This window comes from Astatotilapia calliptera, chromosome 17 (genome assembly GCF_900246225.1).
Source record: "Astatotilapia calliptera chromosome 17, fAstCal1.2, whole genome shotgun sequence".
Lineage (NCBI taxonomy): Eukaryota > Metazoa > Chordata > Actinopteri > Cichliformes > Cichlidae > Astatotilapia > Astatotilapia calliptera.
Genome location: NC_039318.1, coordinates 37887090 through 37902299, shown reverse-complemented (window position 1 = coordinate 37902299; position 15210 = coordinate 37887090). Strand labels below are relative to the sequence as shown.

The window sequence follows — 15210 nt, the reverse complement described above, 5'->3', positions numbered from 1 at the left end:
ACTAGGTGTGAATGTGCAAATGAATGTGAGTGCGAATGGTTGTCTGTCCCTGTGTGTTGGCCTTGCGACAGACTGGCGACCTGTCCAGGGTGTATCCCGCCTCTCGCCCTATGGCAGCTGGGATAGGCTCCAGCGCCCCCCGCGACCCTGAAAAGGATAAGCGGAAGTGGATGGATGGATGGAATAATATAAACCCATCAGCTACTCGTTAACAGTACAAAATTAGCCTCCCTCATGCTATTAAACATCAAGGGATTTTTACAGCTTTTCAAAACATATTACTACATATTACATAATAAACAAATATAACACACACCAATGAGTTAGACTGCAGGAATGTCTTAAAGATATAAAGACCTGGATGGCCTCTAACTTTCTGCTGTTTTGGCTTCCTGTTAAATCCAGAATTCAAAATCCTGCTCCTCACATACAAGGTCTTAAATAATCAGGCCCCACCTTATCTTAATGACCTTGTAGTACCATATCACCCTATTAGAGCACTTGGCTCTCGCTCTGCAGGCCTACTTGTTGTTCCTAGAGTATTTAAAAGTAGAATGGGAGGCAGAGCCTTCAGTTTTCAGGCCCCTCTTCTGTGGAACCAGCTTCCAGTTTGGATTCAGGAGACAGACACTATCTCTACTTTTAAGATTAGGCTTCAAACTTTCCTTTTTGCTAAAGCATATAGTTAGGGCTGGACCAGGTGACCCTGAATCCTCCCTTAGTTATGCTGCAGCAGACGTAGACTGCTGGGGATTCCCATGATGCACTGGGTGTTTCTTCTTCACTCACTATGTGTTAACAGACCTCTCTGCACTGAATCACACTTGTTATTAACCTCTGTCTCTCTTCCACAGCAGGTCTTTATCCTGTCTTCCTTCTCTCACACCAACTAATCACAGCAGATGGCCCCGCCCCTCCCTGAGCCTGGTTCTGCTGGAGTTTTCTTCCTGTTAAAAGGGAGTTTTTCCTTCCCACTGTCGCCAAAGTGCTGCTCATAGGGGGTCATATGATTGTTGGGCTTTTCTCTGTATGTATTATTGTAGGGTCTACTGTACAATATAAAGCACGGCTGTATAAATAAATTGATTTGTGTAGAAAAGCGATTTAAGTGACTTTGACCATGGTGTGATCGTTGGTGCTAAATGGGCTGCTGAACTATTACAGACCACATCCACAAAATTGTCTTAACGCACTTTGTGCCCCTTAGTATCAGATGAGCATTGTCCAAACACCACAGCCTACCTGAGCACCGTCCGTCCCTTTATGACCACAGGTCTGCAGGGGTGGCATGTCACAAAGCTCGGATCATCCCGGACTGGTTTCTTGAACATGACGGTGAGTTCATTGTACTGGGATGACTTCCACACTCCATTGCATCACTGGTGAAACAGGAATGTGTCGCTCAGCGATGATTTGAATTAATCTTTATTACACAAGTTTAAAGGTGCACGGACGTGTTACAGTAGAGAAGTAAAGGCGAAGAACAGATTGCACGAATCGCATGCTTTAACCTTCTTCATTATGCATTACATATATTCCTGTCTGTTCCTACAGAGACTGGCTTAGTGTTGTCTAAAGCCAGCGTTCCCTTTGTTAGACACATTCTTGTTGGCACTGCTTTCTGTGCCCTTTGTTTCCCTGTCAGTTTAGCCTTGATCAAATATTTATGTTTCCACGCTGAACTCCTCACCCTTCTTCCCCAGTTGGTGTCTTCTTGCCCCGTCTCTGACGACATTTGCACCTCTGTTACCCAGCACCACCGCTGCCTTTCTGCCTTTTCTGCGTCTCTGGCGTCTGGCTGTGCTATCTGACCTTTCCTCTTCCTGTGCTGCTCTGTCACCCTTTTTGTTGACTTTCATGTTCTGCGTTGATTAATTGCAAAACAAGGGAAGTGTAAACTAAAAGTGGGGCTTGTTGTCAGACAAATTAGTGGTAGTAAATTCTGGAGCTTTGTCTTTGAAGCCCTGCCCGTGTGCGATGGCCTCCGGGTCACTGTGTTTACTACAGCTGTGAAAGTCGGATGTTTTGTATATCAGTAGGAAAGGTGTACTTCTTTGGGACCTCACAACGCTAATGGTGCCGCTCTGTGAAAGCTCAGTGGTTGTTGTCAATTTTATGTGTCCTGTTGATATTTTATCTACAAATTCATGATTCCCAGAAGAATAATTGCGCTGACGTCCTGCACCACTGTAGTGCTGATGGCTTGGATCTGCATTCATGCTTCGTAAGAACCAAAAAATGTAATTTTAATTCTTTTTATATGGAGGGTATATGACAGAGATCTGTGACAGTAAAAGCGCAGCTCTGGATATTCTCGTCCATCAGTGCCTCGTGTTGACTAAACCTGAGGTGTTTTATTTTAGCTGAATCATCACGATTGCAAATATCAGTGCCCTGAGTTATAACAATGTAATTAAACAAATTCAACATGATAACATGTCCTCATAATCATCAGTCTGCACACGAATGGGAAAAAGAGATGACGCATAAGCTTAACCTCATCGTCACAGTTTGGTCCATATGTGACTGATGATGGGTACTTTTAGCTTCCTGTAGGTTTGATTAATGACTGTCTGCTCCGCTGCAGCCAGGTCCACCCTGCACGCATTTTACTTAAACCAGTGTGAGTGCATTCGTAGCTATACACGGCACTGGAAACACTTGATGCGAAACAAAGGATTTCCTGAAAACAGGAGGCAGACCAGCTCACCTGTAACACACACATCCTTGTGTACAGCGAGTCTGGGAGATAATCCTGGTTTGTTTCTTATGTAATATGGAAACAAACTCAAATATTTGTTCTGTCTGGCCTTATTTCTTCCACTTCTGACGCAAGTTTGTCACAAAATGAAACTAAAACAAATCCTCGGGATTTATAAGACAGAACAGAAAAACTTTGTTGAGATGGAGCCGGTCAAAGGTCACCATGATCCCGTTCTTGTGAATGCAGAACACCTGGAGGAAATATCTTTAAATTTAGCACAATTATTGCATCAGATTCGGGAATAAACTGGGTAGAATTTGTTGGTCAAAGGTTAAACATCTTCTGTGACTTCACACAAACTTAAATGAGGACACAACCTGTTAGATAATCGTGCAAATGATAGAAAACGTGCACTGGTGTCTAACAGGATAAAAGAAGTGAGGCTATTATCTACACAAATAGGCAAAGATGTTCTGCAAAAACGCTTTTCTTTTGTGTCTGAACTTAAACACCGTGTTCACTAATCAACGAGGAGGCGGTGACCGTCTCAGTGTTAATGCTCACGCACAAAATCCCTTCATAGGCTTCATAGGACACGAGTCTGGCCTAGAACCCACGGACACCAGTGCTGCGTGTCCTTCGTTAACGTGCTGTGCCAGGCCGTCGCTGCAGCCGCCTCAGCTGCTGCTTGTTTGTGGGTCTCTCAGCGTTTGGTTTTTGCATTTAAAAAGCGTGTTTTTGTGAGTTCAGGCTGTGACGTGCATTTGGACCTCAAAGAATTATTACCGCGACACAAGCTTCACCTCTGAAATGAAAGAACACGTGTGTGAAACTGGTTGTCAGTCACCTGCAGCTTTGAGTTTCTGAGGATGTTTGTATAACGATGTAACTTTTGTTTAACCCTGTAAAGCTGAACGTCTGGTAAAATAAAAACAAAACTGCATAACTGTTAACATCAAATGGTTGTTTATTCTTTTATTAAATATACAGTATTTACATGAATAGTAGCCATGAAACAGTCTTCAGTCAGAAGTTGAAAACACTGCAAATAACACGACTTTTCACTGTGTTTCTGTTGTTTTCCTGACATCTTTTTCATGTCCAAACGGATCCACAATAATCATAAAAGCAGGCTTCTGTTTCCTGCCACAGACCGGACGTGCTCAGCCTGCTTATGACGAGAAAAGGAAGCAGTAAAGCCTGAAAACAGCACCGAAACTGGGACAGTTCATGAAGACTCAGCTGTTTTTCTTTCTTTTCTTTAAGCTGATCATCAAAACAAAGTGTTTTCAGTCAAATTCATGATTCCTCTTTTTGACATCCAGTGTTTACGACTTCGAGCGACTCGGCTGACGTGACCACGTGTTTATGACTTAATGGACGTCTGTACTGTCATCCAGGCTACGTTAGCATCTCGCCACTGGGACACTTAACAGTTGCTATTTTAAGACTAGTCTGTTTCTCACAGCCCAGTGAGCAGCTGTTGTCTGAGTCTTTGTTACATTTTTAATGTCAGCGGGACGAAATTTCATCGTCAGCAAACAAAAGTATTTTTCCAGAGTCAGTTTTTCTACCTGCACAGAGAGACACACAAAAGGACACATGCACACCTACTTCTTACATTTACCTGGGTACAATGCTTCAGAGCAGAAGTTCAAAAACACACGATGCAGCTACTATATGGAGGCAAAGCATCTGCACACTCTAGTATATACACAGGCTTTAAAAAACAACATCCTGAGCGCTGTGGGCTGGATTTGCCTCTCTCCTCTCTCTGACCACCAGGACGCATTATTTCATTTCACCTGGAAGATAAAACATCAAAAAATTGTAAGCAAAGTAAGCTGGACGTGTAAAGGTCTCATCCCTGCTCAGCATCAGTATTTTATCATTGTCACAGGGATGATATCTGCAGGCTGATGAAGCTTCGAGCTCGCAGTCAACAGCAATCTGAAGGCTTACCGTTGGAGCTTTGAAGATGCCGGTTATTCCTACAGAAGTCCAGTTAGTTGGAGTGTGTCTGCCCTGCAGCGAGGACGCCTGAAAGCCTGCAGGTTTAGCGCCGGGCTGCAAAACAAAGGTCATTTAACGTTAGACACAGTCAGAACATTAGTGCAGCTTTCTTTTGTCATCTCGCTTCTCCATCCGCCCTGCAGCTGCTGCACCACCTCACCTCTGCACTGACGTCTATGTAATCACCAGATCTGCTGTGATTTCACAGCTCAGAGGTGGATGACACTCCGAGAAGGATGTGACATGATTACATCTCTGCTTTTGGGGATAAATAATAATTCCGATTGGAGGGAAATCGAATCTTCATCAGCTGAGATTCAAGACTGAGTCAAATGTAAATACAATAAGTGAACATCTGTCCCGAGTCCTAATCAAGCTCTCGTTCTGTGACAGAGTATTAGTTTGTTTATTTGTTCGTGTCTTTTACCTTCATATTGGACAGTTGTTGTCTCAGTTCTTCCTTCTCCTGCAGTAATTTCTCAACCTGTGGAAAGTACACACGGTGTAAGTCAAACAGTGTTTGTGTCGAATATGAAACTGCAGGATTTGCACTCTTAGAAAAGCAGATAAAACAGGAGTAGATGAACATTTGCATTTGCTTTGTAACGACACAGTGGCTCCCGCTTCCCGTCCACCCAGATCTGATTTACCTTATCATCATGAGCTTTTTGTGCGATCTGCGACTGTTTGGACGTTTTTTCAACAAACTCTGAGTGATTGCGTTGACACTCCTCGAAGTCGGAGATTAAGTGTTTGTTTTTCACTTCCAGCTGACTGGACTTTTCTTGAATTTCAGACACCTGAGAGCAAAACAACACAATTTTATTTTAATCTTGGACAACATATGAGTAGATAGAATTTTGTTTTGCTTTCCCTGCTGCAATTTTGAGTAAAAACATGAAAAATATCAAAATATTTATGACGTTTCGAACGTTTTTAAGCTGTTTTGAGAACTTTGACCCGACACTTTGAAGGCGTCCGAGGCTCATTTTAAAGTGCTGCATCAGCAGAGACACATACTTCACGTCTGCTTTACCCTGGCACTGCCTCACAGGACATCTGTCTCTTTAGCTGCATTTATCAGCAATGATACAATGCAGAGACTTCCTCCCTTGAGAAAGCGGTTTCCCACTCAGATTGTACTCTGGGATGTTCCACAGAATTAACTTCTTCAGGGAGAGTTCAAAAGTTTAAAGGCTGAAAGTCTGACCTGAAAATAAACACGTCCTCTCCCTCAAGTAGTTAATTTACTGAAGCAAACCTCTTTTATGCAGGCATCTCTCTGCCACGTTATATCTCACTATATTTATCTGACCTTTCAGAATAAAATGAGAACTGAAATCCCGATTGCCTATCACCCCTTCTTTAAAAACAAAAACAGATCTGGTTGATTGTCTGATCTGATGCATCTCTGAGTTGGCAGCAGCTGCACCAAAGAGTGATTTGAAAGTATTAAAAATGGCATTAAAAATGTTAAATTACCATTTTCCCCACATTGTCGAGATAAACCTGGAACTTGTTCTCCACGTCTCTGGACAGGTTCGTGCAGCTGTTTTTGATCTTGTCCATGTGCTCCCGCTGGCTGCTGCAGGTGAGGTGAAAGGTGAGCTGGTGAGGAAACAGTTTGTTAATCCGGTCCAAGAATTCTCTGGTCACCGTCGTGATGCCTTCTAGAGAATTTGCAAAGTCCTCTTTGCACTTGCTGGTGGAGGCAGAAAGAATAAAATAAAACGCTTTAACTTTGCTTATTTTTCAGGTTGTTTCAGTCGCACACGCCACACACACCTACCTGGTGTACAAGGCGTGCTGCTCCCTGAGAAAGGTGTTGTCGCGCCGCAGCTCCACCACCTCGTCGTTGAGGCGCGTTCGGTCTTTGACGGCTGTGTCTAACTCATCCCGCAGATTCTGCACCGTCTGGGTGAAGTTTGAGTTGACGACGTCCAGCTTGGCCTCCTGCTGATCGTAGAGTCTCTTCAGATTACTCAGCTCGCCTGGAGGATTCAGACAGAAACTGTCAGAAAGCGACGATTTCACTCTTATTAAGGCCAACTGCAATAATGCTAATTAAGGCTTAACGTATCATTTATTAATGCTTCAGAGTTATTAGATAACGAGTTTCCAGATGGTTTGCAACATGTTTAACTGTTTGGGCAGATCGAGATCCACCTCCGCAGCATCAAGACTCTTTTAACTGTTCAACTTCAGAGTGACGTCTGCAGACACTGTTTGTGTTTCATGTTTGATGAGACGATAAATGCCTGAGAAGAAGAAGATGGCACTGAGGTACATACTGCTCGTGCTGCTTCTAGTGATATGGGGCTGTATCGGAGGGAGGGGGCGCCGTGCTAGGTTCAGTAACCTGTTGCAGTCCTCCTGTGAAGAAAACACACACAAAGACATTTGATTCACGATTATATTTTCTTGCACTGGTGACCAACGGGGAAGTGAACTTACAGACTTTTTCTTCAGATCCTGCTCCGTCTTGTTGGCATCAATCTGCTGCTTCGCCATCTCTTTCTCCAGAGCTGCTCTCTCCTCAGCGCGAGCCTTCAGCTGAGCTTCCAGCTTACTTTTCTCCTTCCTCAGCTCGATGTTGTTGTCACTCAGTTTATTGAAGCCCAGCTCCAGCTCCTGCAGGATAACAGCACTCAGCATCAAAGCCATGCTTCTTACAGCTCTACACATGATGGTAGAACAACTGGGAAATCACGTAAAATACTAAAATAATTAGAATTAAAATATTTACAGTGAAAAAAAACACATTAATGGTTTCTGAACATGACATCACTGAAATCTAAGAAAACCTCTCAGAAAATAATCCTACTAATAAGCTGTTGTATTGTTATTCAAGGTGGGCCGGGACATTCAAATGTCTTTAAAATATTTGAATGCTTCAGTTCAATAAACCAAACTTAGACCAGCTCACTGACCTTGACCCTTTTATCTGCTGCAGTCTTCTCCGGCTGTCCGTAGATGACAAAAAGCACCAAGCTGACGATGATGAGCGACTGGATGAGAGAAGAAAAGAGGAAGACGATCCTCATGTAGTAGCCGCAGCTCTTCGCTTTGGACTTGTTCAGGTGCCTTACCCCTGGGCTCAGTTTGGCCCGAGAGTAGCTGGAGCTGTACATGACTGACTACAGAGAAATTATTTGTCCATAAAGAAAATCCGCAAGTATTCCCCCTGGAAGATGGAAGAAGTCGAGCGTGCAGTGAGGTGATGGTTTCCCGGACTTCTGCTCACCTTTTACAGCTCTGCAGCCCTGCCGACGTGAAGAAGCAGACAGGCACAAGTGGCAGGCAATGATGGACGTAAACAATGACCCTTAGGTGTCCAGAAGGGTCATGTTTATAATTGGTGCTAGAGGCACACTTCCTGCCCATCCCAGCCCAACCTCTCCTGCCTCTTCCCCTCCCGTCCCTAATCAGCCTGTGTCGCAGGACAGCCTCCTGCTGCAAAGCTGCCCAAGTTATCAGAAACTTTCCATGGAACGTTTGAAACAAAAATAAGTTGGTGTGATGGGAATTAGATTTAAAGATCTTCAAGACATAAATACATTTAAAGCTTTTCAACAAAAACTGTAAGAAAACCGTCAGTTCTAACAAAATGTGCTCACGCTGCCTAAAGAAGTCGCCTTTGCAGAGGCTGCATGCTCTCCTGTAGTGGAATCTACGAACTCTATTAAATGACCTTAAATTAGGGTTTAAAATAAGCGAGCAATCACTTCATTGTGCCTCGGTGGTAACGGGTCGGACCCACTTTTGCATTCAGAAGCACCTTAATAATAATTTGTGGCACAGAAACAACAAGGTGCTGCAAACATTTCTCAGGGATTTTGGTCCATATTGGTGCGACAGCATCACAGCGGCATCAGAAGAAGGTGCACTGCAGTCATAGATATGGACCCAGCAACAACACCCAGGCTGGGCTGCAGCGGGATGGGTCGATGATTTGATTTCATGCTATTTGCAGCAAAACTCAACTCAACATTTTTCTAATCTTCTGTGGTCCAGTTTCAATCCTCAGGTTCCTGTTGGCAGGTGAGGCCTCCTGCTGCTGGGGCCCATCTGCCACAGTCGTTCATAGATGCTCTTCTACAAACGTTGGTTGAAGCGCTCTGGTTTCTCTTTGTATTACTGTACAGTCTTGACCTTACAGTATAAAGTAACAGTTGTAATTTGCCACTACATAAATAAAACCTCTTTTTTAACACTAGAGATGGATGTGCAGTAAAATCCCAGCAGATCAACAGTTTCTCAAATACTCCAAGCAGCTCAGCTGCATCAACAACCACGCCACATTCATAAACTACATACATCAGATTTTCTCAGATAAATATCCAATCAGTCAGGACTCATGTCCACCAGAAGCACAGACGTTCAGTACTTTAGTAAGACTGCTTATGTTTTTTTTTACCCATGACTCCATGAGATATAAAAATAATGAAGAAACAACAGGAAATATTCCTATTTAATTATAGCTGCTGCAGACTGATGTATTCCCCTGGTGCTTGATGAACAATATGAACCATTTAAGGAGTAAAAGCAGAAAATGCCAAACAAAATTTTTTTCCAGCATATCCTGTCTTGAACGAGCACGGAAAGGAGTCGTGGTAGTGGAGGAGTGAAGGAGTGAAAACAATAGGGACCTGTCATTCTGTGGGGATGGGGAATAACAAATTCTCCCTGCAGACACCCTTCACCCCCCGTCCCACCCACGGCATCCACGGCAGAGCCGGTGACGTCAGGTGCAGTCGGGTCAGCCGGGGAAGGGTGTGAAAGGGGAAAGGGCCTCTGAGCCTGAAGCTTTCCTGCTCCCTATTGTCTCCCTGACAACCTGTCCTCAGGTGGAAAAACTTATTTATGAGGCATGTTAAGAGTGACAGAAGACAACGAGTCGGGAAAGAGGTGTTAGATAACGTGAACAAAAGCAGGAAACCAAATGGCTGAAGACCGTGATAAGACACCTTTTAAGATAACAGACTAGACATCTTTGAGGTGACGGGAAAACATATTTTACAGCTAAAGCGGTGATTCTCAACCTGGGGGACAGAGCGCTGCAGCTCAACGAGGGGAAAATATGGAGCGGAACCAAACTGAATATGATAGAGACATGACTGATGCCGTCAGTGCTTCACTTACATTCAAACAGCACGTGAAGCATCAGAACAAGACTGAGAACCTCCACACTGAATTAATCTTCATGCTACAACTGGAGAAGACTTCCTGTTTACAACGGTGTCTGCTGCTCGACTGCTCAATCACCGCCATAAACACGAATATAAAGACATCTGAGCTGCAGTGAAATCACAGTTACAGCTGAAGGATCCCAGCAGAGGCTTTGCTGCCATCTCCTGACAAAAGCTAGACATTAAAAAAATGACATCAAACACACGAACACGACAAGTGTCATTAAACGAACGTTTTTAATCCGCAGAAACAGTTTTACAAACGTCATCTGTACACAACGTGTTTCGAGTGCATCTACGGGCAGTGCAAAGGGCCGTTTTTACAATCATACCCTTTATTTTTTCATTGCTTATGTAACATAACGTAAGTGTGACAGCTAAGAAAGAAAACAAGCCCTTATAAAACAAAGTAGATTAAAACAGACGTACAGGCAGGATCACGTGTCTCTGTGATTCATTACTTCAAATTAAGGTTCATTAGTTTCCCGATCGCCTGCTTCGGAGCAGTGTGGTGTGTTAGAAAGCAACGAGGGATGAATGATGCCTTTACACCGTTTAGCTGCTCTTTTATCTTTTTCTTGGATTCTGGGACTTTTAATCATTCTCACGACACCTGCAGCTAACAGCTGCATGAGTTCTGCAGCTAAGATGAAGAAAAAAAAAAAAATCACTCGTCTATTTTAGTATGGACATACAATGTCTGTGCAGTTGGCAACTTACCAAACCCCTTGGTTATCCTTAGATCTACACCTACATCCCAAATAATACATGAATTACAGCAGCTAAGAGAAAAAATGGTCATAATGTGGAGGAAAAACCGAAACGCGTGCGTGTGGATTTCACAGAGAAGCCAGTGTCCCATTTTAAACTGTTGCCTCAATGTCCTGGGGGTCGTCCCCCTCCAGCAGGCTGTAAGATGCATGACTCTGGAAAGGCCTTTGTAAAGGGTGAGCCAGAAGTTTGGCCATGCAATTGTGCAGCTCAATGGCGGGTCCGCCTAAGGAAACCTCAAAGCGGTAACACATGCCCTTAGAGTCCAGGTTACTGAAAGAGGTGTAGTTGTCCTGGAGAAAAAGCAAATACTCAGTTTAAGAGTATGCAAGAGAATATCAGGTGAGACAGTGTAAAACAGCTTTTTACATACAGAATCAAAAGGCCGGTGCTGGTTTTTAGTGTCAGTACTGCAGTTTTATCATCACTGGGTGTGAACACGAGAGCAGCAAAGGCTTTGAAGGTGAGTCGGGCGTGCAAAAGCTCCACAGCCCAGAGTTTGGCATCGCTGTCTTACAATGTGCAGAAAATATCTTAAAAGATAAGCTTGGAGGCATAGATGGTTCATTTTTTCAAATATATATTTTGGGGGGGTTTTAGCCTTTAATGAGATGGGACAGTGGAGAGAAGACATGAAAGCTGGGAGACGATGCAGGGGACGACATGCAGCGAATTGCCTCAGAGCAGAGCTTTAACGCTCAAACCAGTAACTACAGCGGTGCCCTGGTTCACATTTAACATGCCACAGAGGCTTTTCAAACATGCTGAACACTGACGAGAAACAAGGACGTACTTTATGTTTAGACAAGTAAAGGTTTGGATTTATTCAAAGGTTACAACATGCACTCACTGGACCTTGTTGGTACCGCTTGTCTCAGCTGTCTCAATCCTTTGGGTCACTGATTCAACAGAACGCTGGAAACATTTCTCAGAGTTTTTGGTTCTTCTTGACGTGATAGCATCACGCAGTTGCTGCACAGTCATCGTGGAAATCTCCCGTTCCACCACATCCGAAAGGCCAACGCGCTCTAACGGCAGAGGTCATCTAAGTGCAGTGATCTCATCGTCACATTCAAGAAACCAGCTTGAGATGATTTAAGCTTTATGAGATGGTGCGTCACGCTGCTGGGAGCAGCCATCAGGAGATCGCATCACTGTGGTCAGCAACAATACTCAGGGGTGTCCAACTCCAGGCCTCAAGGTGTCCTGCAGGTTTCAAATGTGTCCTTGATCCAACACAGCTGGTTTAAATATCTTGAAGTTCTCCAGAGGCCTGGCAATGAACTCATCGTTTGATTCAGGCGTGATGTCCCAGGGTGAGATCTAAAACCTGCAGGACACCCTCGAGGCCTGGAGTTGGACACCCCTGCTTTAAACGATTCTCAGCTGGTACTAAAAGGACCAAAGTGTGCCAAGGAAATATTTGCCACACTCCAATCTTCTAATTTTGTTGAACCTGTGCAGAGCGTAGCCTCAGTTTCCTGTTTGTAACTGACAGGAGTGGCAGCCAGGGCGCTCTCCTGCTGTTGTAGCCCGTCTGCTTCAACATTAAGGCACCAAAACACGTCACGTTTAAAGTGACTTAAATCACCTGCTATGCTGACATGTGATTGGCCGATTGGATATTTGCATTAACAAGCAACTGATCGCGTGCACCTAAGAAAGTAACCAATGAGCGTATAGTGTGGTTTGTGTAATACTTGCTAGCTGAAAAATGTGTTGTCAGTAAAGCACTCACGCACTGTGTGCCATTATTGTGTCGTCTTATCCACTGAACTAACTTATTTTAACAGATTTGATCTTGATCACGAGGTATTTTATGTTCCTCTGTTTTCTTATTCCTCATGTTAATAATCATCCACACGTCCCCCCCTTTGGTAGGACAGTAACTGCATCGCTGTGGCACAGCATGAAGCTTGTTTGACTCCTTTAACCACCCGGTCAGTGACAGTCTAAGGCTGCGGTCAGTTTGAGACTGGATACTATTTGATGCGATGGTTTATGGACCGAGACCTCTGATGAATGTTTCCAGCACCTTGTTGAACCTGTGCCATACAGATTTAAGGCACTTCTGAAGGTAAAAGGGCGTCAAACCTGGTACATGGAGCTGCTGCACACAGTTTGAACCAATAACCCTCCATCACCAGCTTCTGCACTCACCCTCCAGCTGGTCTCATCCCCCTGCTCTTCCACCCCGTTGTGCAAATAGACCACGTCGAAGAAAAAATATGGCGACTGCAGCATTTTCTGTGACAGGACAGAGAAACACAAAGTGCACAGTCAGGAACAGGTCCCACGTGTAAAAACTAAAATACAGACACAAAGAGAGACTGTGCTGTACTTACACTAACAGCCTCAGATGGGTTGAACTGCAGCTGCCCAGCATGACGGCTGTAGATAAGCACAGTCCGCACCACATACGGAGGCGGGATAGTCTGAATATTCTCCATCAACGGCAGCTCGATTTTCTGATGTCTGCAAAGGCAAAAAATGAGCAAACAGTTGAAACACTTATGTGTTTAGAAGCTAAAAAAATCGCATTTTTAATCAAATTTACAGCAGATCTGTTACTTACATGACATTAAGGAGATCTTCCAGGTCTATAAAAGGGGAGTTAAGGGTCAAAACCAAACATCTAGAAGTTACTAGCATTTTTTTGTCAGTTTCAGTTTAAGGATACTGAAGGACTCGCACACGTTGGTCTCCAGGTCATACAAGCAGCTACACAGCTCCCTGGGATCAGAGGTAAAGCCTGACAGCTGAGATATGTCCACAGATGGATTAAATGACGTTACATTAGGGAAGTGCATTCAACCGCCATAGACAACAACAACAAAAAGGAACTACATGATCATGCCCAAACAAACGGCTAAGAGTGTGTTGAGTCTTCTACATTTTTTAGAAGTCACACATAAGAAAAAGCATCCTAACAGCTCTCGTACTCACCCACAGGGCGTCATCGTTGACGACCACCAGAGCAAACTCGTGCCGTTTGTCAATCTTGTGTTTTGTTCTGACAAACATCTCAATCATCTTCTGGGATATGTTCAGAGCATTCGTTTTAGACCTAGGTTGAAAAACAGTCAAATTAGGCGGTGAAACTTTGACGACACACAATGAAGTTTAACATGCAGCCGCCTACCCGTTAAAGGACTCCAGCTTTGGCAAAGACATCTCTTCAGAAAGATCTAAGCAGATAATCTGTCATAAAAGAGAAGAACTGACAGTGAAAATGACTTTTTTTTTTCTTGTGACTCTTCAAAAATCAGAAATGCTAAGTGGACCCACCACTTTCTCTGGGCAGTTTACACGGGGCACTCTGAGCTGATACTCTGCCGGTGAAGGGACGGACGTGGTGAGTGTGGGGTGCTGCTGTGTGGACTTTGGCCAGTCTTTGGTTGACACGGCCATAGTGGACAGTGGTACCGCAGCACTGGCCGCAGCAGTCGCACCTGTGACGGCAGTAGGAGCCACAGCCTGAGCCGTAGACACTGAGATGGTTGCGGTGGTGGAACTTGGAGGGCTGTCGCTGGTCGAAGCCTCACCTTCTCCCTCCACACGACTTCCCACGGCAGGCTGAGATATGCTGGGGTTCCCGTTGCCTCCGAGGCTGCCAGTGCTGCTGCGTCGGTCCTCAGCACCCTCTGGGTTGGAGCGCGTTCGAGGTCGGAGCTCTACAAGACGCTCCTCTCCATCTGCCTGGCCGGGCTCTGGTGTGTCCATTGATAAAGGAGGAAGCTACAGAAGTGGAGGTGGTGAGGTGAAGTTAGTTATTCTGGCTCTCAAAGATTTCTAGCATTTAACAGGTGATGGACTCACTTGACATTAAAAGGCTGGTATAATATTTGTAACTTTGCTTGCTGTCCATCCTTCACAAAGACCAACAAGTGCAAATCCACCTAAAATCCTAAACACGGGCTTCTCATAAACGACACCGCTTGTCCCTATCTTACAGAGGGCACATTTACACCAGACCACCACACAACCATTCTCATCAACTTTAAAATCATATTTCTACTTTCAGTACAAACTCAGTCCAGTGTAAAGTTCATTTTACACACAAGGACTGCTTCTCCACGTGTTAGCTCGAGTGTTATGTGTAGATAAACGCAGTGGTGTATATTTACAGGAAATATTATTAATTGGCAAAAGCTTGAGTCAATGCGACCAGAAAACCTGACAAAGTGCTAAAAACCACAGCAGACAGAGCAGCTGATGCTCCACGGCTGTAGCAACATTAGCCGTTAGCATTAGTTAGCTTTAACTAAAACAAATACGTCAAATCAGTCACTCTGTGAACTGAAGTATAACTTTTACATTTGGAAGAAGAAGAACAGACACTTACTTAATTATTACGACAGGTCTTGTATTTATATACGGTAACAACTCATTGAGGACTGAGAAATATTCCAACAGCGAGCTAACATTTGTTTTGAACGGACACTTCCTGAACGGAAATGATATAACCAGAAACTGGAACGGGTACAATGGAATTGTGGGTAATGAAGTTTATGGATTGTGGTGCTCAAAAAC

At 44.1% G+C, this 15210-nt stretch overlaps 2 protein-coding genes across 2 annotated transcripts; both read right to left on the bottom strand.

Annotated features, from left to right (window-relative positions):
- Nucleotides 1-3653: 3653 nt before the first annotated feature.
- On the bottom strand, nt 3654-9141 carry plvapb (plasmalemma vesicle associated protein b). Its single transcript, XM_026146363.1, has 9 exons — nt 7648-9141; nt 7172-7348; nt 7009-7090; nt 6507-6708; nt 6200-6419; nt 5368-5517; nt 5145-5201; nt 4667-4771; nt 3654-4509 (listed from the first exon to the last, which is right to left on the bottom strand). The coding sequence occupies exons 1-9, from the start codon at nt 7846-7848 to the stop codon at nt 4501-4503; spliced, it is 1203 nt and encodes a 400-aa protein (XP_026002148.1). The 5' UTR covers nt 7849-9141; the 3' UTR covers nt 3654-4500.
- Nucleotides 9142-10124: 983 nt separating this feature from the next.
- babam1 (BRISC and BRCA1 A complex member 1) lies at nt 10125-15155 on the bottom strand. The gene is made up of 9 exons (XM_026146364.1): nt 15023-15155; nt 13966-14415; nt 13820-13878; nt 13624-13744; nt 13358-13436; nt 13253-13277; nt 13023-13152; nt 12838-12924; nt 10125-10970 (listed from the first exon to the last, which is right to left on the bottom strand). The coding sequence occupies exons 2-9, from the start codon at nt 14398-14400 to the stop codon at nt 10770-10772; spliced, it is 1137 nt and encodes a 378-aa protein (XP_026002149.1). The 5' UTR covers nt 14401-14415; nt 15023-15155; the 3' UTR covers nt 10125-10769.
- Between the last annotated feature and the right edge of the window lie 55 nt (nt 15156-15210).